This window comes from Betta splendens, chromosome 6 (genome assembly GCF_900634795.4).
Source record: "Betta splendens chromosome 6, fBetSpl5.4, whole genome shotgun sequence".
Taxonomy (NCBI): domain Eukaryota; kingdom Metazoa; phylum Chordata; class Actinopteri; order Anabantiformes; family Osphronemidae; genus Betta; species Betta splendens.
In genome coordinates, this window is record NC_040886.2 from 3,917,743 (window position 1) to 3,943,626 (window position 25,884).

Here is a 25,884-nt window from a genome sequence, read left to right on the forward strand (position 1 = left end):
ATTTAGTTATCTATTAATTAACTGTTAATTAAATAAATAATTAAATTAACAGATTAACAGATCCAAGTCAAATATATTAATACATTTGCTTGTACTTCTTTTCCCAGGTAGTTGCTTAGTCTCGACAATGTTTAGTGTTTGCTGCTCGTCAACCCGCCGCCTTCGTTACATATAAGGGGAAGTCTCTGCAGTTAACGGCATCTTTTACACTTATGTTTCATTTCATCCCAGTTTATTCTCCTCAATGATGGATTAAGCCAATTTAAGCAAAGTGAAAACCATAGAATTTATTTCGTTTTTTTATTTGATTATACTCTATAAATTAAACCAAGTATTAAGTGAAGTACAACAAAAACGAAAGAAGTCAAAGAGAAGTCAGGGAATGAACAAAACACAAACATGAAAAAAAATTCAAATTTATTTATAAAGCACTTCCAACAAAATGCCCTGTAAACAAATAAGAGGGGCTAATAAAAATAACAACAGTCTTCTACAAATAAATAAATAACCTTTCTACAGTCCTATTAATGTTAGTTTACTGTCTGCTCTGTGTGACAGTTCGAGTGTTAGAAAGGGTCTACGTCTAAAAACATGTTAAACTACCTCCTCTATGTGGCAGCCACGTGGTCGCTATGGAAACAAGACGGCCTCCAGGAGGATTAATGACGCATCACTAACTTGACATTTGTTGCCGGGTGTAGCAACAAAGAACAAACAACATTAAAAACAAAAGGTGAGGATAAAAAAAACAAATTAACTGTTGACCTGAAACACAAAAAAGCGAGAGTTAATCTCCTTTACAACCACGACAAAAGTGACAGTGTTAATGTCAAACCTGCCTGTTGGTCCAGAAAAAAAGGAATTCAACTTCATCTGTTTGTGTCCGAGAAGATAACGCTGACCTCCCTATGAAGACACAAATGTCCAGTGCACTAAGAAGAACTAAAAGCTCATATTTCTATGTGTGGCTCTATCCAACCCCACACACTGTCTGTGTGATGGGGCTTCAGTGGCAAATGACAAATTGATCCACAATGAATTCAATCACTGACCCAAAAACAACAGCAGGGAAACCACACACCCAGTTTTCAGTGGTAGTCCCATCCTGCTTTTTACCTTCACATCCACCCCACTGCTGAGCAGTAACATAACCTGCAGATACAGTAGCATCTTCATGTTCCTCACATTAGCCAGTGTAGTGTTTTATTTTGTAATATGCAAATACATAAAGCAAGAACTTCATCTGATGTTTACTTCTATGACATGTTTGTCCCAGCTGATAAACGGAGGCTTCATTCTCACTATAACATGTGATTAAATGTTATGTGTGAGTGACGGGACGGGACGCTCCAGTGGCCTAGAATGCATTATCATAAGGACACGCTGGCATTCAGTCCACAGTGTAGGTCAAGCTATACAATCACAACTCCCTAAATTTCACACAATTCAAAATAATAATATAGGTATTAATTTACAGTCTCCAAACTCGAATGTAAGTGTGCCTACAGTACATGTGACGAGACACTGTGGTTAGCAGGATAGCATGGAGCACACTACACCAAGATCATCCATACAGCAGCAGAGACCAACTAAAACCACTAAACACAAAAGAAGCGAGAACTCCAGAGAGAGGTCCACGCCATCACTAACCAGCAGTAACACTGACATCAGCAGACAAAGTAAAAGTGCTATAGAACTGTGGCGACTGCGGGGCAGGACGTTTCCACGGAAGAGCTTCAGGAATGACGACAATAACCTTCACTTTGTGCTTGAAATCAGAGGTGAACGTTAGTGAGCAGAGTAAATGTAGCTGAAGATATTGGATGGAAAGGTTTCAGATTTGGAATTTTTTTGCCACATTAGGCAGAGCATGCTAAACACTACACGTTACGGAGTAACAGCAACTCACTCGTGTCAGAAAACACAACAAAGGACAGTTAGTGACTAAACCTAAATATATTAACCCAAGCAGGTTCTTCAGTCTGAGGAAGGTTGGTTTCACCGTTACTGGACTTGTGACGTGGCCTTGAGCTTCTTGGGAACAGGTGAAAGGACAGAGTGATAAATGGGAGACAGATTGTTTGCTGGGAGATAAATGTGTGGCCTCTAGCCAACAACTAGCCTGAAGAAGCTGCCTGGATTGGTGGAGAAACGGAAAGCAAGTGGTCCAGACAACCCCACCTGGGTGACTGAGAATCGTCATCTACCTAAATATATCAACAAACAGAAGCAACTAAAGAAAATGAGTCCATGACCACAACAGCACAGCAGCTAAAAACGCATGCATGTGTCTGTCTTCATGCGGTCCTCATCATCTAAGGCCGGATGTTTTCAAAGGAGGCTGTGGCAGGCTTTTATATCAGAGCCCAGAGGTCCTGGTCGGAGCGGTCCAATTGGCCACCGGCCGAAGTCAAAGGCTCTACGACTCCTGAGGCACCACCTCCATCATCTTCTGACAGAGGGCTGTGCTGGAGACTGCAACACGGGCACAAGAAACAATGAAGTCACGTTCCAGTCAACTCACTCACAAATGAAGACGTGTACTCACAAATTCCATGCAGCAGCCACTTGGGTTTGTTCTTCCACCACACTCCAAACAGGTAGACAGGCACGCCGGTAACGATGATGGCAAAGCCAATGGCACACTCCACTGGAGTCTTCCAGAACGAGACGATGATGAGGAAGAGGCAGGCGAGCACGAAACTCATGGGGAGCAGCATGTTCATCTGAAGGCGAGACGCAGGAGAGTTTGAAAAGCGAGGTGATTGATGCTCAGGTAGAACTACGCTATCATCATTTTATGCTTTTACTCCCTAACAAAATATAAAATCATTTAAGGAGCTGGGGCTGGCAATAGAATACAGGATTTAACTAGAGACAGTAATTAGCAGGTATGTGACAAAGACAAGAGAGAAAGAAATAGAGAGAGAGAAAGAGGTAGACAGAGTTCTCTCACACACACACACACACACACGCACACACACACACACACACACACACACACACACACACACACACACACACACACACACACACACACACTCTCACACACACACACACACAAACACACACACACACACACACACACACACACAAACACACACACACACACACAAACACACACACACACACACACACACACACTCACACACACACACACACACACACACACACACACACCTTGATGGGGCGCTCCAACTCGGGTTTCTTATAACGTAGCCACATCATCCCAACTATGGCCATGGCAATGCAGAGCCAATTGAAGAAGCTGAAGAAATTTATGACGGAAAAGATGTCGTTGGAGAAGGCGTAGAGCAGCGTCATGAAACACTGGAGAGGGCGAGAGAGGAGCAGGTACGACAGTTAGGAAAAGACAAGAGTTTCTGATTAGGATAGGGGTTCGGATACACGTTAAGCATTATCATCAGCATCGTTAGCCATCAACAGCATTGACAGCTCAATCAAAAGGCTCATGAGCCCAGTGTGAACAGTGAAGTATAAAACACAAGCACGTACAGTGAATATAAGTGAGGGCAGAGGGGTCAGCAGAGTGGGGTGGATCATTGACAGGAGACTAGGCAGGTGACCCTCCCGGGAACCCACAAAGAATAACCTGAGAGGTAAAAACACAAAATAGAAGAAACACATGCCACGTGAGCCGTGGGATTCCAACGAACGCATGTTTCTTGGTGCAGTGATCTTTTTGACTTTGCTGTAGGCCAGAATAAGTCCAGCGTGTCGTACCTAGATGACGTGAACAGGGAGCCATTGACTGATCCGAAGCAGGACAGGCCTACAAACACTGGGATGATCCACGCCATGGGACCTAGGTGGTAGTTACCAAAATCCTGCAGGGAATAGACAGAATTACACACAACATACACATACACTATTACACATGACAAGAGTTAGATGAAGTTACAACTTTTTCCGGTTAGCAAGGCCATGAAACCATTCACTCACCACAGCCACGGCCTCTGAGCGAAGCATCTGATCCGGTGAGAGTGTGGTGAAATACGCCAGGTTGGTCAGAACGTACACGACCGTCACGATGGGCAGAGAGATGATGATGGCGCGAGGAAGGTTCCTGAGGGTGACACACAAACACGTAAGGTCGGCATCGTGGCGGCAGGTTTTCACTGGTGGCAGAAGGTTTTTAACACTCACTTGTAAGGCTCGATCATCTCCTCAGTCACGAAATTCAAGTAGTTCCTAGAAGAGTTGAAGGTCGTTGGCATGAGGAGTTCATTAGGCAGCAGTGACATTTGCATTTATTTTAAATTAAATTGGAAACTGTATATTATTATAATGTGCACATCACCCACCAGCCACCGTAGGCAAACAGGCCACTGTACAGCGCCAGACCAATGTTGCCAAAATCATATTTGGATCCCTCAAAGGAATTCTGGGGAAGCAAACCCTCTGTATCTCCTGTCAAGACAAAAAGGGAAGCGAGATGATAATAAATTGGTTTATCAGGTTTATCAGCAAGTCTGGACAAGCTGAAATGATGAAAACATGATCTACATTCATCCCACATTCATTTCAATGGCCTCTAGTGTGGGAAAAAAGCAAAGGCTTCATTTAAATCTGTCTTAGTATGTGGATCAGGAGAAGTCAGTCAAAAGGTGACCCAGACTGTGTGCACGGACCCCTGGGCAGAAACAGAGCAGACACAGACTCGCCATGCGGTGATTTAGTAATAGTGGAGAGTTATGACATTTTGATCTCAGCCCCTTCAGACGAGATCTCCGTGTCTCTGCTGGTTCCTGTAGATGGGAGCCACATTCCTGCCTCAGCCGTTCCCCACCAACGGCGCTCACATTCTCAGACGCAGAGTCGGTTGCTAAACCAGCAGCCCAGAGGGAGTCTTGGTAAATCAGGTCTATTCCTCAGCGCCGTGTGGGAAACGCCCCCTCACTGCGTCTGCTGATCATTAACCACCTCATGCTGCGCTCCAAGCAGAGACACCTGCCTCCACCACCGCTGCTCCACACACCGTTTGACACAAGCCGTGGAAGTGCCTGGTGGCAGAACAGAGCTAATAAAAGGTCCAAGTGTGTGGCCTCACTAAGTGACTAAATGATGTACTCTAGTACGTCATTAAATCAGTCACGACATACTATGATTACGATAATATCAATGCATTTATTTACACTTTTCCTGCATAATTCACAACTCTATTCCGTCTGTTGTTTCTCTTTAATTTCGTTCCACAACACTGACCTCTAAACACTGAACATTTAGTCACATGACACCAGCGCCACCCAGGGAAAGTCACACACATGCATGCACGCACGCACACACTTAATTAAAATGCTGGTAAACATGTACCAACTCTAAGTTCCTGCTTCTAACTTGCGGGTTTAATTAGGTTTAGTTAAAGTACTACAATGCCAGTCTTCGCTTCAGTGTCAGCAGCATCACCTGAAGACATTATTCTGACTAACTGTAGTCTTAGGCGTATATACATTACGCACCTCTACAGCACAACACCTGGGGACAGCTACTGTTTGAACAAGTGATAAACGTCTTAGGATGAGCATATAACCAAAGACGGACACTACCATTCTGTAAATATTACTTCTTAAGATAAGTATCACAGTCATAAAACTTAAGCGGCATCAAAGGAAACCCCTGCGTCACAGCCGGAGTGTGACCACATGACACATGACCACATGAAATAAATGTGAGGTGAGTTCGGGCCAGCTGGTGATCGGCCTCTGGGAGGGTTTTGGGCAGGTGTCAGGCTGAGAAAGCAGGGGTTAGTTGGGACTAATGAGATTACACCGGCCTTTAATCTGAGACAGCCGCAGACTCCATGAGCACAGACACACAGGGAGAAGCCAGAGGCTAAAACACGAGTTGAAGGCAGGTCAGGATCAGCACAGCATGTTTGTTGTCACTCACCATCACCATGAACTACGGTAGCAGTCTTACAGGTCCAACTGACACAGAGAACCTAACAGGCTCACATTTAATTCTTCACTACCAATGACTAGTGTCTATTGTAGGACTAATAATAACCCTGCAGTCAACAAAACCGCTAAGGTTTAAAGTCAGTACAGGAATTGCTGAACAGGTTGTACAGCGTATTCTGATCTTGATTAAATGGCTGAATAATTAAAAATGGAGTTTGTGCCAATAATCCAGAAGAATGAAAAACAACATGGCACCAACTACCAATCATCAGTCACAATGTCAGCTTTAGCGATAGCAGACAGTCAGACCCCAGTATGATTCAGTGGGCGTGATCACAGACAGGCGACCAGGCTTTCTTTAAATCTCCATAAGCTACTGTGTCTCTGATAAACAGTAATTGGGAGCACGATGATAAAAAGCTCAGAGAAGGACAAGAAGGAGAAGAATTTGTCTGGTGCTTTTGCAGTAAACTTTTGCCTTTAACTTATGTGGTTTAGGATCAGTTCAAACAGAGGTTTGTTTACAATTCGGATAAGTGGGATCCAACTTGATCCACCAGAGCTAAGGAACAGTAGACAAAAATGTTTTGAGGAAATGTTACAAGTAATTCATGAGAAGAAAAAAATTGTAAAAAAAAAATAAAAGTCTGTCAAGTCATAAAAACATGCCACAGTGGGAACCTGAAGTTATTGGACTGTGTAACATCTATAGAAAGTTGAAAACTGAAGGGTTGGTGTTGTAACTCGAGCCAAACTGACACTGTTGGAGGAACTGCTACATGTCGGAGCGGGTAGGATCAGTGTCAGGTGTGAGGTGGAAAGGGTCAGAGTTCAGGGCCAGGTCACGGTGCTCACACAAAGGGGAAACGCTGGGCCGTGTTCACAGTCCCACCTCAGTATCAGACTTTCTTTCAGCTTCCATCAGCTAACACTTAACGCTCCTTGTTTACCGTTACATTCATTCAGTTTTACATTCAACCGTGACAGTCAGCACATTCATGTTTGTAGACTTCCCTTTTCAACGCTGATGATCTTTCTTTTTTTAGAGACGAGAGAGTTTCTTTATTGTCTCGGTTACTACAACAGTGTCAGGGAATCAAACTCTGTCCATCAGTTCGGTCACTTCCTGTCTCTATTAACCATAATGACAATTCATCGATTGTAGAGCATGAGAGCCAGGTTTTCTGTGTCCCGTCTCATTCTCAGGTGGCCCCAGCTCCCTCCGGGCTAATGAGTAGTTTTCCAAATGAAAGGAGCTGTGTTCTCCTCTAGAGCCATTGTCTGTTTGCTCTGTGCTGTCCTCTCATGTCTGACTACGCTCAACATTGTGTGACCTTAATAGGGCTCGGCCCACATCCAGGAAGTTAAACACCAGCTACTCAATCTCCACACAAAAACTATGTTGGGATTAATTTTGCCCAAAGGGATTAGATTCCCACAGATTGATCACATATAGTGCCACAAGTATTTGGGGTAACTGGGATTCTAGAGGAATAGAAAAAACATCCTCATCTCCTTGGATTTCACCCAATTTTCCAAATTGAAGAAAAATTCCTTAATAGATTTTTGTTTTACCTTTGAGAAAATGTGCTTTTTATATTTACATAAACGAATTGTTGAACCAATACATCCGTTTAAATAATCCAATTAGAGCCTGGTTAATTAGCAGAGAGAATGTCCACAGACATGAAGCCATCAGAGCTGTTTGACTCACTGATAATCACTTGCTGTTTGATGTGCAAGTGAAAGTGAGTCAAACAATGACTCAGTGCAATAACCATAAATGTGCAATAACCACACAGTTTTATAGTGAGTTGCAGTATCTTTATTTATTTTGTGTAAATAACTTTAATAAAAACTGTAAATAATTTGTGTAAATAATTTCATGCCACAAGAGGGAACGAAGACGGAGTCACAACGCAACTACTTCCTTTGTTATCCTGTGTAAACTTGGCGATTAAGGCTGATGGTCACACACAGTGGCCACACACATGCTTCATGTGTGTTATTATGTGCAGCTTTATCTCATAATGCTATAGACAATCATTGCCTCCTTGTAAACTGGTGGAAGGTGCTACTTATAGTAATGAGAGGAACCATCAAACAGACCCACGACCCTCTAATGAGATGTGAATATGTGCTTTTGAATATTTGCGTCCTTGTGCATGGTACCTTTCCCGATCTTGATGAAGCCAATGATGATGATGAGTGCCAGAGCCAGAAGCTTGGCTGCAGCAAAGAAGTCCTGCACTCTGGTGGCCGCCTTCACACTGTAGCAGTTCACAAATGTCAACAGGACTGTGGAGAAAAAGAGAATAAAGACAAAGTAAGACAGAGACAGACTTACAGTGTCTGCAGCTTTATGAATTAGTCCTTTGATTCTTTGGGCCCCATTAAAGGTGATTAACTAAAGCAGTGGGTCCCTTCAAAGCTCCTAAATCAGGTCGGGCCACAACAAAAAGACGAGACAGCCAACAATGAGGGTCTGTGTTAGAGAGGGAGACAAATAGAGAGCAGGGTACAGTAGGCACACACAGTAGGAAGTAGATGAACATTTGTGTAAACCTGCTATGCATGTGTGTGCATGAATGCACATAACACAGGTGCCTGTGAAAATAATGTGTGATATAATATAATGTGAAATTTAAAAAACATAAATTTTGACAGAAATGGACAAAGACTCCAACAAACCTGTGAAACGGACCGTGTGGTGTGTGTGTGTGTGTGTGTGTGTGTGTGTGTGTGTGTGTGTGTGTGTGTGTGTGTGTGTATGTGTGTGTGTGTGTGTGGATAGAGCTCGGTGCTCCACAATGACCCTGGTCACCCGAGTGCCTACACAACAGACACAATCAAGCAGACAATCCTCGTGAAACACACACACCACACACTCCAATGAGTGAACCGCGTCATGTGGTCTCCGCCAGGATTTAGCCTTCAGCCAATCTGAAGATTAGCCGGCACCACACACACATATCTATGTGCATTCACAGCGTCGTGCCTACTCACAAATACAGACAGAGATGTAGCACGAGGTTCGTTTCATGTGGTGGTTAAAACAACAACCGCAGATTGGCCTTAGGAGGGTAGAACAGCTAGTAACCCAGAGGTAATCCACTAAGACAGATGATAAAAATGGCACCAAGCAGACTGCATGTGTGTGGAGTAGTTTAACAGTGTTCCAAACCAACACTGCACAATAATTCAAACAGATGAGAGTTAAGTCGCTAATTTTAGCTTTTAACATTTACTCCAATTCTTCAAACCGTTCACACCAACAAGTCCTTAGATTTGTTCAGATCAAATTAAACTAAGGAATATGCAGTATTATAATTTAATATAATATACTAAATTCTCTTGGTTAACACAAGCAACTTGTGTGATAATAATGTAGATTAGAGACAAGATGCCTCTGTTTTATTACGTATTACTTACATATTTAAATATCTGATGACTTTGATGTTTCTTAGTTTTGTAAATCGAAAACAATTGCATTTAGGACATTATGCAAGTACGTAACTTGATAATAATCATATTATTTTTTTAAACAAAAGCTCGAGAAAAATGTGATGCGACGCGCTCTCTCAGCGCTCAGCGGTGCTGATGAAATATCGCGACATTTTGCACATTTCACGCCACGCACGTGTATCGCAGGCATCCGTATGCGCGAGTTTCTATAGCATCATACACCGGTTCCAGTAGCTGGAACGCTGAAGATGCTCGCGTTAAAAGCGTGTTCAAACGAGCAACGTGTGTATCTCACCTGTGCGCTTTAGTCACACAGGTGAGTTGTGTCACTCACACATACAGGAAATAGGTGGCGGGTATATTCAGTGGTTGCTCACACAACTACGCCCGAAGTTGCGTCAGCCGCATCAGCAGCATGGCTCGAATACTCACGGATGCAGAGACAGGCTACCAGCTTGGCCCCGGTCTCCGGTACCGGGCACTCGGGGAACACGGGCTTTAGGAGGTAGGTGGCAAAGACGTAGGCAACGATGTACTGAGAGGACGGTCGGATGATGAGCAACTCGATCCAGAGTTTGAGGAAAGCCGGCAGCGAGCCGTACACCTCCAGGATGTAGGCATAGTCCCCCCCGGACTTGGTGATGGTGGTCCCCAGCTCCGCGTAGCAGAGCGCTCCCACCGTGGAGAAGACCCCGCACACCGTCCAGATGATCAGCGACAGACCCACCGAGCCGGCCTCCTTCACCACTCCCGTCGGTGTGACGAAGATGCCAGAGCCTATGATGGTGCCGACGATGATGGCCACGCCGTTCACCAGGGTGATGGTCCTCTTCAGGGCGACCTCCTTTCCCTCTCCTCCGGCGGCGCAGCCAGAGCTCCTGGCGTCGCCTCCCGAGCCCGCCTGGTTGGACGGGTCCTTCTCCAGCATCCTCTCAGTGACCTGTCGGTCCTCCTCCTCCCTCTCCGCCGAGGAGTTGGAGTTTCTCTTCTTCACCCCAGACATCGCGGGTGGGCGCCTTCCTTCCTTCCTTCTTCTTCACTCGGGGAACTCAGAGCTTCGCGGTGTGCCGACTATCGGTCCGTTCTCCTTTCTGTGGGTCCACCGTGTGGTCTGATGCCGGCCGGGCTCAGCCACGAGGAGTCGCCGGTGTGGTTCGGGGCGCGTCCGAGCAGCGCGCTTTCTCGGATCTACTCTGTCAGCTTTCAAAGGAACTATGGAAATAAGCAAGATGTTTGTACTACGTCAGGGCCAGCCCCTGCTCGTGGTTCGCTCTTCTCAAACGAACATCCGCATCACTTGGGTTCGTTACCACCCTCTAGTGGCAGACAGTGGTATGTAGAGGAGGCGCATGCCTAAAAAAGGACTTGGCTGGAAGCTGGAAATACTAATTCTCTGAATACGATGAAGTAGCAGTGAAACACTTTAAACCGTAGGACTTTTGTTTAGTCGTCTTTCTTATTAAGAAGCTCTCAAACAAGGCTCTAACCAGCTGTTCCAGTGATGCTGCTCACTGACCTATAATAAAGAATTAATAAAGAAATTGATCATTTCATTGTAACATAAATTTATAAAAATAAAATAGTTTTATGCATCTGTATCTATGGAGTAAACTGTAACTACTTCATTGTTAATTACAGTGCAGATGAAAAATCGATATAATATTATTAATATATATAATAATTTAATAATTACATATTTTACTTCATGTATTTTCCAGCCTTATTTTGTAGTTAATTAGCAGTGGCAGACACTTCAAGTAATGTATTGTATGTATCTGTCCTGAGTGCAGGAACATGCAACAAGAACAAGAACAATGAGAAAGAGTAGAGTCACTGAAACACAGCACCGACAGCCAGAAGATACGTCTGAGGGCTGTTGACGGCCCACAGACCTTTAAAACCCAGATCAATAGGGAAACACCTCAAATACCAATGCAAGTCTGCTGAACAGCATTTAACTTCCAAGAAGTTTTAGAGTGCTGCTAAGAACTTCTTAACTAATACAAAGGACTGCAGGTAACTACAAGGAAGACATTTGATGAGAGGACACAAGCAGAGCAGTTGCCCAATTAAATGTTTCTAACCCACAACAATGCTGCTGCCTGCCCTAGATTTTTTGCTGCGCTCCAAGCAGGCTCCAGGGAAAGGTGTGGCCGCGTATTAGCTGGCTTTCTGGGTGTGTCACACACTGAGCTGGTGGACTGGACCCAGTGACTGGTTCTGCAGGTGTTCGGTGGCACAGTTTAACGTCTTGTTGGACACACAGTCCAGTCTTCAGTCCAGAAACACACACATTGACCGGGTCCACAGCTGAGCCCTGCTCTCATGCACCACATACACACAGGTGCATCACACACAGACAGACAATTTCCTGTGTTCAACAACAGAGCGTTCTGCTTTCTGATATTACCTGTGTTCACACAAAGCCTGAAGAATGTGAGCCCCTTTGACCAGACCAGGACACAAATACACCTTAATCCACGTCTGTCCGCCTTTGTTAACCTAAAGTGGCCTCCCTTCTAATTCCTGCAGGGGGCTGATATTCTCATGTCAGAATTTCTGTAAAAAATTTTCAGTGGTTCATATAAACATTATCTTTCTGCTGAAGCCTCTGAAGGTTTTTGCCTGATTCGTACATTCAGCAACTGGTTGTACACTGAGTACGCCGGCGTCCTCCCACAGTCTCATGTCCTTATCAGTATCTTTTAAACAGTTTGACTTTAGGAGCAGGCAGTGAGAACTCTCCCAGTAAGAAGGTGGCGGCTCCTCCCACATCAGTCAGGTTAACTGGTGACTGTGCCTGAGAAGCTGGTGACCTCTTCAGGGTGGGCCCATGCCTTGCCCAACGGCAGCTCTGGGTAACACAACACCCTTTTTATGACATGAATCATTTGGTATTGTGCCAAACCAATCAAGCTCCAACTAGCTGCCATGATGATGCAATACACACTGTGATGCTTTTTTTTAAAAAAGCACATAGTATTGTTGCTTTATATGGTTCAAAAATAACTTTTTTCAGGCTTTCCTTGTTTGTTTTCTCAGAAGTAAACTACTATTACAGTACAGCTCCACTTTCAACAGAACCCAGCTTGTTTCCCACCATGAGTGACCCACGGCTTACGGTTAGGACACACTGTGAGACAACTCACAATGAGTGGAACAATACCTTGGTTATGTTTGAAAATGTCATTTGCATTATAACAGACTGAATCATTACATTTGAGCAATAACATTCCCCACATTATTCCGGTTTGACCACCTACTCTGATGGAATGAAGGCCGTATTTCACTTGCAGAGCGGGGCTGTGAATATAATGTGGGAATGTGCTGTGGGTGTGGGAGAGGTGCTGTCCAGGCGGTTGTAGGTATATCCACGGTCGCTCCCAGAGAAAATGTGCAAGAACGATTGAAATCATCAAACACACACAACCTTGGTCCACCCAGCATTGTCCTCAGACCAGCTGGCAAGAAATCAAAGCACTTGAGGAGTGAGAACTTCTTATACACGTTTTTGTGATTAAACATGCTCCTTATTGCATCTGCCACAGTGTCTGCATTCATTTCAAAAACAACTCTGTTTATATGTTTATATGACTGATAATATTTCTGCTCAAAATGAAGCCTTTGCTTTGTTAAACTATTTTTACACAGTAACAAACATGATAAGTGTACATGAATTGTTTTTTGGTAGGGGGAGGGGGCAGAGTTTCCAGTCTGTCCAACTCATCGCAGGATGTAAGCAGTGAAGAGACCACTGCAGGTTATCAAAGAGTTGGGGAACAGAAGCCAGATCTGACACTGGACACAACTGAAAAATAGTTATTACATTTTTATTATTATTAGGAAGGAAACCATGAGCTTTATAATATGAGTTTATAATAGTGGTACAGAAAAGATCTGTAGGGTTTCTGTATTTTCTTAACCATATATTATTTAAAATCAATTTATGTTGCATGTTTTTGAGAAGAACAGGGAAACGAGTAAATCAGTGCAGTGTTTAAAAGGAGGGTGAACAGCTGGGGTGACGGCTGTCAGTCAGGTGAGAGGTCCACCACAGTCCATCACAGTCCACCCTCACACACCTGTGGGTGATTTAGGAGCAACCAGCCTAACTGCATGCATGGAGACACAGCGAGAACACTTCCAGGCACCTGGAACCCAACCTCCTCGCTGTGAGGCAACAGTGCTAACCACTACACCGCCCGCTGACCTCACCATCTTCAAAGGAGAAAGAGGAAACACTCACAAACTGAATAGAGTTTAAAAACATGCATTTGTTGCATTCAAGATTAATATTTATTTATTGGTATATATTTATAGTATGGTAATTAAAAATATGAAATGTCAAATAAATATTTAGACTTTAGATTTATTATGGAGCAGTAATAGCAGCGTATGTTCCTCATAAGCAAGACTGACTTTTCATCCACAACAAACCAGTTTAGACTGCATTCAAATGAAAACAAGCACCGCTTAGATGGAAGCCCATTGTTTGAAATGTCTAAAACACCAAACAAGCAGATCAGAGGGACCACGAAGCCCAGAGATGAGTTAAAGAGGATGGACATCAGGAGGAAAAGCAGCTGGACTGGACGTGATGTTCAGAGCGAGGGCCTCTCCTTGTATGTTCCTGTTTATATCTCTGCCTGAATGGACAACTGGGGAACTTTGGGAGTTGTTGATGCAAAACAGGAGGACACAGTACGAGCCGGGCCCTAATTAGAATCCACATTCTTCATCCTCTTTTCATCTCTCCTTCACTGAAGATCACTTCAATACACTTGAAATATGGTGGATAAAAATGTACGTCAACGGACTTAAGCTACATTAATTTGACATTAAAAATTAAAATAGTGGCATTAATTTATTTTTATTTAACTATAACAGATATCTAGCATACAAGTAATAACATAGAACAAAATACAATTGGTTGAAAATAGCTACTAATGAAAAGACATCTGCTGTTGTTTGAGTAGCAGTGACAGCAGCTCTTATCTGGCGTCCAGGACCGGGCTGGGCGCTGCTCGCAGGCTGACGCAGCCTCTGGCAGTGCAGATAGCGAGGAGGCTTCAGGGCGGGTTCCAGACCTCGAGCCAGCGGCAGGTGACGGTCCTAGATGTGCTCAACTGGCTTCTCTCCAGTTACACACTCGCAGCAGCATCGCCAGAAGGGTTTCATAAGTGAGCTGAGTGTTGGAAGCCGTTTTATTGTTACTGTGTGTTTAAGCCATGGCTCAACAGAAGGAACTGATGAAAATAGCCTTAATATAGCTTTATATATAATGAATATATCAACACCATAGCACCAGCTGGATTACAGGTGACATTTAGTTTCAAATATAATTATAACCTTTCATAACCTTTCATTCAGTAGTGTTTATTGAAGCATCATCAGTATGTGGTACATGACATACACATGCCTTTAAAAACATTACTCTTCAGAAGATTTCCAGTGGGATTAACTAGTTCAGCAATAAATAGTCCTTTCATTTCATGTGACTCCTGTCACAGATAGATTCATGCTTCATCCACGTCTTATACTTTTTACAGCGAGGTGCTGTCCAGTAGGAGCGCTGAGGTCTCCAGTCTGTCTGTCCACATTCATACAATCAGGGGAAGCCCAGCAGAGAACGGGCAGTTGTGCCCCCTCCTCCGCAGCCAAACACAACAAACATCCCAGGAGATGAGCTTCAATTGACGATTCTTTGAATCAGGTGGAGACCCAAATCACATCCAGCCCTGGCAGCAGTGTATAAAAGAGTGTAAACACCCCACCCTCAGGCCCACAGGCGCCTAGGTGGGGGCCACCAAACATCCTCTCTGTGTCAACGGCTTCAAAGCTATCAGCTGGGCTAGGGTGGGGGACCAGGACGGACTGAGGTGCTTAGACAGGGTTTATATTTTGAAAATATAAAACTGGTTAGGCCCTGGATCAGGTTTCTAAAAAAACACCCTGGATTCGTTATTTACCCCTGATCTAGTGTGTAAGAAAACGTGATTCAGTGAAGTAATAAGAAATATCTCAAGCTCTGCTGACACCTCTGGGGTCTGAGCACTCACTTCCCGCGTGCCTTCTGGCAAACTGGGGACTGTGTGTCGAAAAAGAGCAGCTTGTCTTTACATGCTGCTGAAACTCCAACTGATGAACGGCCCAGACACCTTGATGGGTTGAAGGTGTCCCTCCCTCAGCAGAGTAAAAGTCAGGGCTGAGACACACTGCACTGTCACTTTGAGCTGACTGCAAGGCATGTTCACCTGCTTCAAGATGCATCCAAGTCAGGAAACGAAGAAGTAAATATTTTTTATAGACACTGTGAACAAACTCTATTGGCTTCACATATTTCTTAATGACATTTTACTTTATTATTGTGAATATGTGAAACACCTTCTTTGCACTGACCTAAATATTTAGGCTCTAATACCCACAGATCATACCTACACTTGCAAGAATGTGTTGTAATGAAGGGCAATGATTTACAAAGGTTTGATCAGCATGTACTTGTGAGTAATATTACAACCATTAAGGTTAACATTTTCTTTTGTAGTAGATGATCATGTCGATATTTTAAATAATGTAAATCACTGACAGCTAGACAGAAACATCATTATTATAAGCAATAAGTCGGTTAGAAGTTTATTGTTTTTACAAAACTATTACAAAACAATTTCATTAAATCTCAAAGTGTAAAGCAAACAATTATGTATGCCACAAAGTTTTATCAGAGATGACCAAAATGTGTTCAATCAGTAGTTTTTCACTGCAGTGAAGAACCCACCTCTTACACGATCTCTACTTGTGTCATGGACCCCACAAAAAGCACTGATACATCTGTTCTGCCTTCTAACATTACATTTTATTTCATTGACACATATATCACTGCAGCTTTCTTTGATTTAATCTTTACTTCTGCATCATGTGACACTGCTGGGTGGTTTTCAGCACTTCCCCCTGGGATCAAAATGCTTCCTCGTTCCACGGCTGGATAGGGTAAGAAGCCCGCAAAGGGGAGCAAGGCATGCTGGGAGAAGGGAAAGGCTGTGTCGACCCCTGCAAGGCAGGAATGTTGGCTGCCCACTGGACAAATAAACATCTAGTATAAGTACAAGAGACAGAGTAAAGAATACATAACATACACCTGCTAAAACATCACACCGAGCCAGGGAAAGAGGGAAAAACACCAGTAAGCTAGCAAATATCACATCATCTCAATATCTGACATATAAACATCTAGTGATATCCACTGCATTTAAATTTTAGCATAGAGGCATAAAAAACATTAAAAGTCTTTATACATGAAGGCACATCATGATTCAGATTTTATAGATAAAATACTACTGTAAAAAACAAAGGCAGCAATGGGTCCCCTGCCTTTATGTTAGAATAATACATAAGTGTTGATTTTGTATTGCTTTAAAAATCCTGTCAGACCTGCCTAATTTGGCCCCTTTAGTGTTTATGTAAAGGGCCTGCACCTGTCATTATGAATTAACAACTCTCTATGCACAATGCATAGTTCCAATACATATAATACCCTTAGTCTATTCAATGCTAGGCCCCAATGGGGGTGATAGAGCAGGGCATCCATGCCTGAGAGGAGTGGTTATTTTAAAAGGCGGTAAGAGGCCCGTTTGAGTAGTTCTATTGTCCCTGGGAGGATTAGAGAGACAACCCATGACCTCTCAACTCTACATCAGCAAGGGAAATCTTCACACATGGACAGATCTGCTGCTGCCTACAGTGCCGTGTTTCCTTCCCCGAAGTTAAAGATGTGACAGCCCTCTCTGCACCTAGCTTCACACAGAAAAAATGGCTTTTAGAGGGTCTAGGAGTCCAGAACAGTTTAGTTTTTAATGAGAAACGTTCAGTACACCTAATGCACCAGGTGAGTCATACAAAACTGTTGTGGTGAGTTGGTCTCAGAAACTCTCTTCACTATAGTATCCTTTGTGCGTTTAGACATATTCTAAAAAGTGATTCCACTATATTTGTAAGCTCATCCAACCCCAGACCATAACAGTAACATTTCATTTGTCATAAGTGAAACATAAACAAATTAAAACAAAACAGAGACTTAAGAAAACAGCAGTTCCCTCGAAAAAACAGCCTTGATCAGTCAGCTGACCTGGGTTTACTAAATTCCTTCCATGTATTCATGACCGCAAGAGGTAAAGCAAAGTGATACAAGGTAGAAACTCTGAGTGCAGCTGAGACTCTGCTGACCCCACTAGTTTTTTGAGCATGATACTTGTAAATCGAGTGCTCTAAGGCACTGCGGTAGCACTGGAGACAGGCTGAGTGAGAGACAACCATGGCTCATGTCAATCAAGAAAAGAAATGCATGTGCTATAATAACCTTGAAAGATGTGCATATCAGTAACATATATATTTATATATATGTGAAAGAAAGTTCTGGGCAGAACAACTGAGGCTCAGCTTTAAAAAACGTCTATCAAAGTGGTGGATGCATAAAAACAAAGGCTACTGAATGCCAGCTGTATGCATACAGTGTAATCTCTTTGTAACAGATGAATAAGCATTATTTGCATGTTAATGTACAGATTATACAAAAAATGAAATCTGTTTTGAAAAGTGGCTTTGTGATATAAAATGCTAGATTTAAAACTTTCGCCCTCCCCATGATGAACAAGCTCCAGCTGATATGAATCAAACATCATTACTTCATTCAACTGGCGGCACAAACTTGTGTACAGTAACTGAATATAATGTAATATATAATAATCTTATTGATATAATTTATCAATAAGATTTAATGTATTAAAATCTAGTAAAACTACATGTTCCCAACATCAACGATCCCTTATTGGTTATAGATTTACATCAAACCTGAAGAGACGATTAACATTTCCTCTACAGACAAATAGGAAATGGACCTACTGCTCCTTAGTTAAATGAAGTGGAAATAATGAAATAATGAGCAGAGTAAAAATTGATCTGGACAGTAATACACTTTTGTGCAGTGTGTGCAATGTGTGTGTGTGTGTGTGTGTGTGTGTGTGTGTGTGTGTGTGTGTGTGTGTGTGTGTGTGTGTGTGTGTGTGTGCGTAGGGTCCAGCAGCATTAGTGGTTGTGCTTGTCGCCTTCGGCCGACTGCGCCTCCTGCAGGAAGGGGCTGAACGATGAGCGCACAGCACGACCGCACAGTGGCTGCTGCACACGGAAGTTGTTCACCATGCTCTTCTGTACGTCCTCCTCAGCTGAGGTGAACAGGAGGCTCCGGAAGACGGCCAGCTGAAGAGTCGTAAAGAAAAAGGCTCATGCACAGTTTTCAGTAGCGTGCTTACTTCCTCTGCCAAGCACCGGCCAGTTAAAAATCCTGCTGTGCTAGTTTTCCCGTAACCCAAAAGGGTTGTTGCAAAACACAGCAGGACTGTGTACTTATGGAGCGAGTTTGTAAAACCGGAACTGCTACTTTGACTTTTACTCTAAAAAGACAACAGGAACCTCTAGTGGAGGATTTAGAGTACAGTTCAACTACAGTCAATTATAATGGAACTCAGGGCAGAAGCAGAACAGCTGATTGACTTCCTAATGAAACTATTCATGGTTTAATACTAGAAACTTAAACAATACAGTGAAACTAAAGTAAAAACATGACTGACATGACAGAGCCTGGCCCCTAACACATACCTGGTCATGGCTAACTTCGATGTGATGCTTCATGATGATCCAGGTAACAGACTCTGTCAGAGGAGGTGTCGTCAGAGATCCGTGGTATGTCCAGTAGTCATTAATGTTGCTAGGCAACAGACAGGCAGGGTCAAACCTGGTGAACTCCACCACGCTGCCCTGTGAAGAATCAAGAGACAGAGACATCAGATCGTTAAGCCATTTGTTGCTGCTTTAAATCAGTGAAAAATTAATGGATTCACTATTTATCCTCCATGTAATTATCAGGGAAGTATTCTGTAATGACCAGTATTCAACTGCAATCCTATAAAAAGGCAAGCACATAACTTAAAAAAAGAGGTGGTTGGTGATGAGCACGGAGATTAAAAACGAGGATAAACAATTCGGTCATCTTCAGTGCTGCAATTTGCAAAAGGTGAGAGGGTGCCGAAATCTACCTTCTGGTGGAGTTCACATTCACTAGCACATTTTAAACTGACCTTAGAAGGTTGACAGCGTTTGGTCACTGAATATATGACTATTTAAAGTAAAACTAAATGTGCTGACTGACCTTGTGTCTGATCGCAGGCAGCGCATCCACCAGTTTCTGCAGCCCCTCGTGTCGCTTTCCCACCTACCCAAAGATTAGACGAGCCATCAACCACTGCACAATGTGCATGTTCATATTGTCGACACATCATCGTAGTCAAACTGTGTGTGTACCTTAAGGAAGACTCCGATAACAGCAAGTCCATTGTCCTCCATCACTGCCTCTTCAAACAAGCTGTACTTGTCAGAGTTCCAGTGGACCAGGTGGAGCTGGGAACACAGCAGGCAGGAAACATCATGAACTCAAAAATGTGTAAATTATATTATTTTAACCTTGTCCCACTCGCTAACGTGATTATTCTCTTAAAAATAACAGTGATTCTGCGAACTGACTGTTGTTGACTATTTCATTGCAGGCAGCAGAGCCTTGAATTCCTGAAACCTGACACACAAAGATGAGGCAGAGTTGTCAGGACGGTAGCCAGACCCTTTGCACACGTGCACTCTGCTGAGTGATGAAAATCATGACATGGACCCCTTCCAAACCCCACCAACTGCCGCTTGGCAAAGAGAACCCACACGCAGAGTCAGTGAAACCTTACATAAGTCAATGGAACAAAATATAAATATGTGTTCTGTGAGACCGCACCGGCCTCTGATCCCACGAGCTGAAAGACAACCCAGCCAGAGAAGCACAGCTGGAGAAGAGACTTTGGCACAACGCCTGATGCAAGCTCCACAAGAACCTTTAATAGAGACTGTGAGAAGCCCTGCTCTGCCCCAAAACCAATGTTATGGATACAAAGCCCTTAGTAGTAGTTTTCCACCTTTTCAAGAGTAACACAAAAGCACCAAGAGGAGACAGTCAACACACTATGTAAACACTCAGTCCTTGACAGAACGATTCCTCACATGGTCATGTCTTCCACATGACCTTCCGTACCTACAGAGGAATAAATGAGTTTCTGTCCTTACAACCTTACAACCATAACCCCATCTACAAAGGCTTCACATTTAGCATTCCGTTAATACTGACTTATTTAGAAAAGTTAGTAAATATAAAAAAATAAAATATTCTGTTTAACTTTCCAAGATCAACAACACTGAGTTCAGTGTATGTAGACCAACTGTAGCTGAAATAAAGCAAAGCAACCAATTATCTATCACTTATCTATTTTTTTCTGCTGCGTTTCTTAGTAGGTGAAAGTTGAACCTTTAGGTGTAATGTAACAGTGTATCACTGCATTCTTATTTAACAGATTTAAATAAGCACCTCTGTGTGGCAGCATATGGATCTTACGGTCATAGCACAGTACCTCTGCAGGGAACAGCCTCCTGTCCAGTGTATGCTCTGACCCCCAGGCGTTGCTCTCACCCCAATGGAAATGGAACTGGCAAAGCCGGAAATTGTCTTGCAGGGGACCTCCCTTCAGGGCTGCACCAAAATGTGAAAAATGAGAATAAGGCCACAATACTTTTTTTTGTGGAATGAAATATTATAAAATAAGGAGAAAATGTCACAAGGACGAAATTATCCTGCAAGACATCTGTAAAGAAGCATATTGTACAGACAGTATCTCTGCCCTAGAAACATCAAGTCTCATCCTGCAATCACCAACAAAACCTGATGTCTTAGTATAATCAGAAACATTTTATCAATGAGTTATGGTAGCAACAGATAATAGTCTATTTATTTAATCACACGTGTCACCGCCTTCTTGTGTAGGTCACGCCACTGTTTCTGTCTTTAAAATTGCTGTTCAGACTATGCTCATAGTGCGAAGAGCATGTGACACCTATAAAACATTCTCTTTTTGGAGCTGATGTGTAATTTGACCAAAACGTCTCTATGTGAGAGTGTGGTGGCTGAAGAGTTTTAGTACCGCCCAGTAGTTAGACCAAAAACTGCTCACTCTGTAAAAACAGATTAGTTGTTGAGGTCAGGGCAGACATGCAAGTCACATGACAGCCACCAGCTCCACGTGGCAGCTGTGGTTTAGACAGTGGCTTTCTATGCAATAGTGCATTACTGGATTTTGTTGCAGACTAAGGAGTCTCTAAGGGAGTAGTAAGTAGATAATCCTCTTGTGTCAGATCAAAACATGTACTCCCCCTGCAGAGGACTATGAAAACCACTGTGTTGATCCCACTCTAGCAGTTAATAATAAAGAACTTACACTGAACAAACTTTGTTCTACTCTACAGACATCTAATGTACATGGAAATTTTAAATACATTAAAATACATATTGGATTTCTTTCCCCAAGACTGTGCATATTTAAGACAGAGGTACTCACTGGACTTATCTGTAGTGTCATCATACTCCACCAGGAAGGAGTAACCGTTGTTCCAAATCTGTTGGCAAGTATTTGGGTCGTAAACGGAGACGAGAGGCTTCAGCTCTGAATCAAAGATGCTCTTCCGTACAACAATGTCGATGGGAGACTGTCGATCGCCTCCTGGTATTGCAAGGGGTCCCTGCCACATGGGATGCACTGCAGAAGAGGTAAAGAAAGGAGTGGAAGAAAGAAAAATCAGAGATAAAAAAAAAGTTCAATCACAGACATTAGCCTGTTGTCCATGAGAAAGTCAAAAAAACACTGACACCTACTTTTCATGACATGTTCTGCTGCATCCCGCACCCTTACACAGTCCATTGTAAAATCTAAAGTGGTCTCACAAATAAGCTGTTCAAAAACTACAAGGACTGTTCACTTCAAGGACAGTGCGAGAAAAACACACACACTAACCTTCTCTCTAAAGTGCTTAGAAGCAAGTGAATGAAAAAGAGCAAAGCGAGCACTGGTAGTTCCTTCTAGTCCTCTTACGCTTTTTTTCCTAAAAGGAAATTACAGAATAAGAGCGAAGTGGGCAGGCTGTATAGAAAATGACACAGAGTGTCCTGGCACGCCCCCCAGAAAGCCTCCACAGCAGGGAAAATAAGATCTGGACCTGTGGTCAGTCAAATTACTAGCTGGGGTCAGCTTCTCTCAAATTATTAATTACCCAAATTACTAATTAAAATTAATTACCTCCTTCCCTCCTTCAATTTTCCGTCAAGCTTGACTTCCACCAAACATATAAACAAAAAAATACAGATAAATACATATAAAAATACAGCAATAATTCTGTATAATTAAATTAACGCAATCTGCCATTTTATTCTGCGTTCTCCAGAAAAACCTGGCTGTCAAAGAGCACAAACGCAGCTCAGTTCTTTGTTTTCCTCTTCATACACCATGCACGGGCCTAAGGTGTCTGCTGTGAGCCAAGCTGAGCAGGTCTGGCTGGGCCATGATCTTAAACTTCATCACATTTCACCGGCTTCTCCTAGGGGGGGTTGACTGCCACACTCGTTGTTACAAAAACCTACAATAATCCCCTGAAAAGCCATTTGTGTGTCGTGGCTTGGTAACGGTCTGCTCTGATTCATACTGTGTCAGTGCTGCTTTAATGTGCTCAGGAAAGTGTAATGAAACATTAAATGTTTAGCAACACTAATGGGTTCTTCTGCAAACAGAAATGAGTTGATATATGAATACTGTTTAAACACCGAGCTGGACACAAGTCGAACTTCTGCAATAAACACAGTAGAGCAGAGCCGTGAGTAGGACAAGATGTCTTTCAGATTTCTGTCAGTGCAACATATCGACACAACATTTTGTTTAACACCAGCAGAACTACTACTACTACTACTACTACTACTACTAACAACTAAATTGCTAAAATAGGAGGCATCACACTTCTATCAAATTTGTTCATAAGCATGTGCATCAGAAAAATAACAAAGTTTACACAAATCAGATAATGCTTAAAAAAGAAGAAAGCAAATTTAAGACTTAAAATTACATTCATTATTTCTAACTATTCTACGTAGGTTAGTTTGTTTTGTTTTTTTGTTTTGTTAGCATTAGACGGCTTAGATTCCAAATGACCCACACTGTCCCTGAATGCAGCACACCGGAGCTGCTACTGGTAAATTAGACTATGCTTTATTGAATGTTGCTTTTTTGAATACATACAAACATACAATATGTACACAAAAGCTGATGGGATGTGTGTCAGTCACATTTTACATGACGAATGAACATTCAAATTCGTCTTTAAAATAGAGTCCAACAGGCTCATCCAAAAAGCTAACAAGGTCGTTAAAGTTATATACGATTGTGGTAATTGTCACGACTAATCATAAAAACCCTACTGCTGTTACAGGGTGTGGTTAGGATGTTGTTGGGACAGATGTCAAGTCAAGGCGCGTCTAATTAAAACATAATACTGGGTTATTCACCTGACATAATAGCTTGGCTATTGTGGCTCTCTAGGTTTCGTCTTACTATCACAGTTCTTCTCGACTTGGGTAACAGAGTTGTACATAAGTACAGGATACCCTGTAGTGGATACCCAGCAGGAGCTCCTTCTATTAGTCTATTTAAACAAGACTTTCACAGTTTCAACCACAGGTGTGACTCTACGAACGCGCAACATGTAGGAACTAAGAAAGGCGGACGTCTTTTTCTGAAATCGTGGCAATACCTTGATAAGACGTTTCAGATAAACATGTTGTACTTGGGACTAATGTTGTTGTTTTTAACTGCCTTTTATTTCTTAATCTGTGATCAGTGTTCACTTTGCGTTTTTGGTGCCAGGAGAAAATTACCATGCATCTCAGTATTTCTTCCAGGTTCCATTTGTTTGTCATGTTTTGGAATTACGTGTGCCACTGTAAACACTGTAAAAACACTGTAGAAACAAAGTTATATGTGAAGATATAGTGTGATTTACAATTCATGAATAGTGGCTTTAAAAAAGATTTTCTTATTTAATACAGAAGTGTTAAATGTGCACGAGCCAAAGTGTGAAGTGGATTTATTTTGCAGATCAAGCTCTGTGCATTTTGTCCCTTTCCAAATTCCATGTGACAAACTTCAATAGAAAGAGCTCCTCTTATTTACATGTGCATCAATATTCTGATATTGCTCATTTAAAATCACGGGACGTTTTCAGCTCATGTGTGAGAGTGCAAAGTTAGAGCCAGCCATACATCTCATACAGGGAACTCACATCAGGGGTCTTAAATGCAAACAGATGCTGGATCATCATACTGAACTGAAGGTACATTTACAGAAAGGGAGTTAAAGGTATACAATGCAATGGACACGTGATGCAGACGCTAAATCTTTAGCTATGCATTTTACCTACAATAAAAGCCCCTATGTAGGTCAAAGGGCATCCGATAGCCCCCGGTGGAGATTAGGGAAATCGATACCCGTTTGGAAAACCTGGAGCCTATTGACATTGAGCCTAACACGGGAGAATACGACTAGTGGATCCAAATCCAGCGATCACAAAAGTCCAGTGCGCACTTTCCAGTCTTCTTAGTGCACGTTTTTAAGATGACAACAAAAGTGCCCGTTTATTGCTGCTGTGACCCACAATGAACAGTTTGTACAATAAAAGCTTAAACCAGCCCAGTGCCATGCTTGACGCACAATCTGCCACCGTGGTCGACAAGGTCGTTTAATATAATGTTTGCCTAAGCAGCTGTTCGTAAACAGATGTGTTTCCACATAGGAACAAAACAATAAACATTGTGTAAAGGATTCCCTGAACTTACTCTGCGACAGCACATATTTGCTTGAACACGCCGTGAGGTTGCATCTTCTGGCAGGTGTTATTCGGTGGGTCTTGACGCGTCTGACGAGCTGTCGGTGGAGCTGAGACGACAGCGGTCTGATTACGGATGAAAGCGTCACCATGTTGATCAACCCGGCGATGCCAGCGTCCCTGCTAGCGGATACAGGAAGCGCCCAAACACCGTTCTATCGGAAGCTAAACTGAGAGGTAGCTAGCACGAAAAAAGGGCCTGTTTAACAAACTCTACAAAAGTTAGCTTCTATGCGCGGAGCTAAAAACAGGACCGTGAGGTGGCTCCGTCTCTAGCCGCCTGCCATTTGCCTGCAGGCGAGGGAGGACACGGGTTCTCTCCTTAACTGAAGCTCTAACATGTGACTATAAACAACGACATCATTTCTCTACAGTCACGGCGTCAATTCAAGCGGTGAAATCACGTCCTTACCGGTAGAGACCCCAGATAAGGTGGAACTGCTGTTACAAAACGGCACGTGGGGGAGGGGGAGGAGGGGCTGTGGCGTTGACCAATCAGCGGCTTCCTCTGAGGGGCGTTGATGACGATGGAGACGATGTACAAGGTGTACTGTAAACAGAGTTATTACGCGGAGACAGGAATTGTTCTGTCAAACACACATTCTGCAATAATAAAAGGAGACAAAATTATATCATACATATTTCAGTATCGAAGGCA

At 42.9% G+C, this 25,884-nt stretch overlaps 2 protein-coding genes across 4 annotated transcripts; both read right to left on the bottom strand.

Annotated features, from left to right (window-relative positions):
• Nucleotides 1-400: 400 nt before the first annotated feature.
• Nucleotides 401-10,763, bottom strand: slc7a5 (solute carrier family 7 member 5). 2 transcript variants are annotated; one of them, XM_029152926.3, is made up of 10 exons: nucleotides 9,819-10,756; nucleotides 8,094-8,219; nucleotides 4,326-4,431; nucleotides 4,168-4,212; nucleotides 3,964-4,087; nucleotides 3,745-3,848; nucleotides 3,517-3,613; nucleotides 3,181-3,330; nucleotides 2,549-2,726; nucleotides 401-2,475 (listed from the first exon to the last, which is right to left on the bottom strand). In XM_029152926.3, the coding sequence occupies exons 1-10, from the start codon at nucleotides 10,387-10,389 to the stop codon at nucleotides 2,420-2,422; spliced, it is 1,557 nt and encodes a 518-aa protein (XP_029008759.1). In that variant the 5' UTR covers nucleotides 10,390-10,756; the 3' UTR covers nucleotides 401-2,419. The 2 variants fall into 2 exon arrangements, with proteins under 2 accessions (XP_029008759.1, XP_055365509.1); XM_055509534.1 differs by lacking the exon at nucleotides 3,181-3,330 and having other exon boundaries at nucleotides 9,819-10,763.
• Nucleotides 10,764-16,217: 5,454 nt separating this feature from the next.
• On the bottom strand, nucleotides 16,218-25,684 carry ca5a (carbonic anhydrase Va). 2 transcript variants are annotated; one of them, XM_029152927.3, is made up of 7 exons: nucleotides 25,177-25,684; nucleotides 21,860-22,057; nucleotides 20,879-20,997; nucleotides 19,737-19,832; nucleotides 19,585-19,647; nucleotides 19,035-19,193; nucleotides 16,218-18,635 (listed from the first exon to the last, which is right to left on the bottom strand). In XM_029152927.3, exons 1-7 carry the CDS (start codon nucleotides 25,316-25,318, stop codon nucleotides 18,465-18,467), a joined length of 948 nt encoding a protein of 315 aa, XP_029008760.1. In that variant the 5' UTR covers nucleotides 25,319-25,684; the 3' UTR covers nucleotides 16,218-18,464. The 2 variants fall into 2 exon arrangements, with proteins under 2 accessions (XP_029008760.1, XP_029008761.1); XM_029152928.3 differs by lacking the exon at nucleotides 25,177-25,684 and adding an exon at nucleotides 22,174-22,504.
• Between the last annotated feature and the right edge of the window lie 200 nt (nucleotides 25,685-25,884).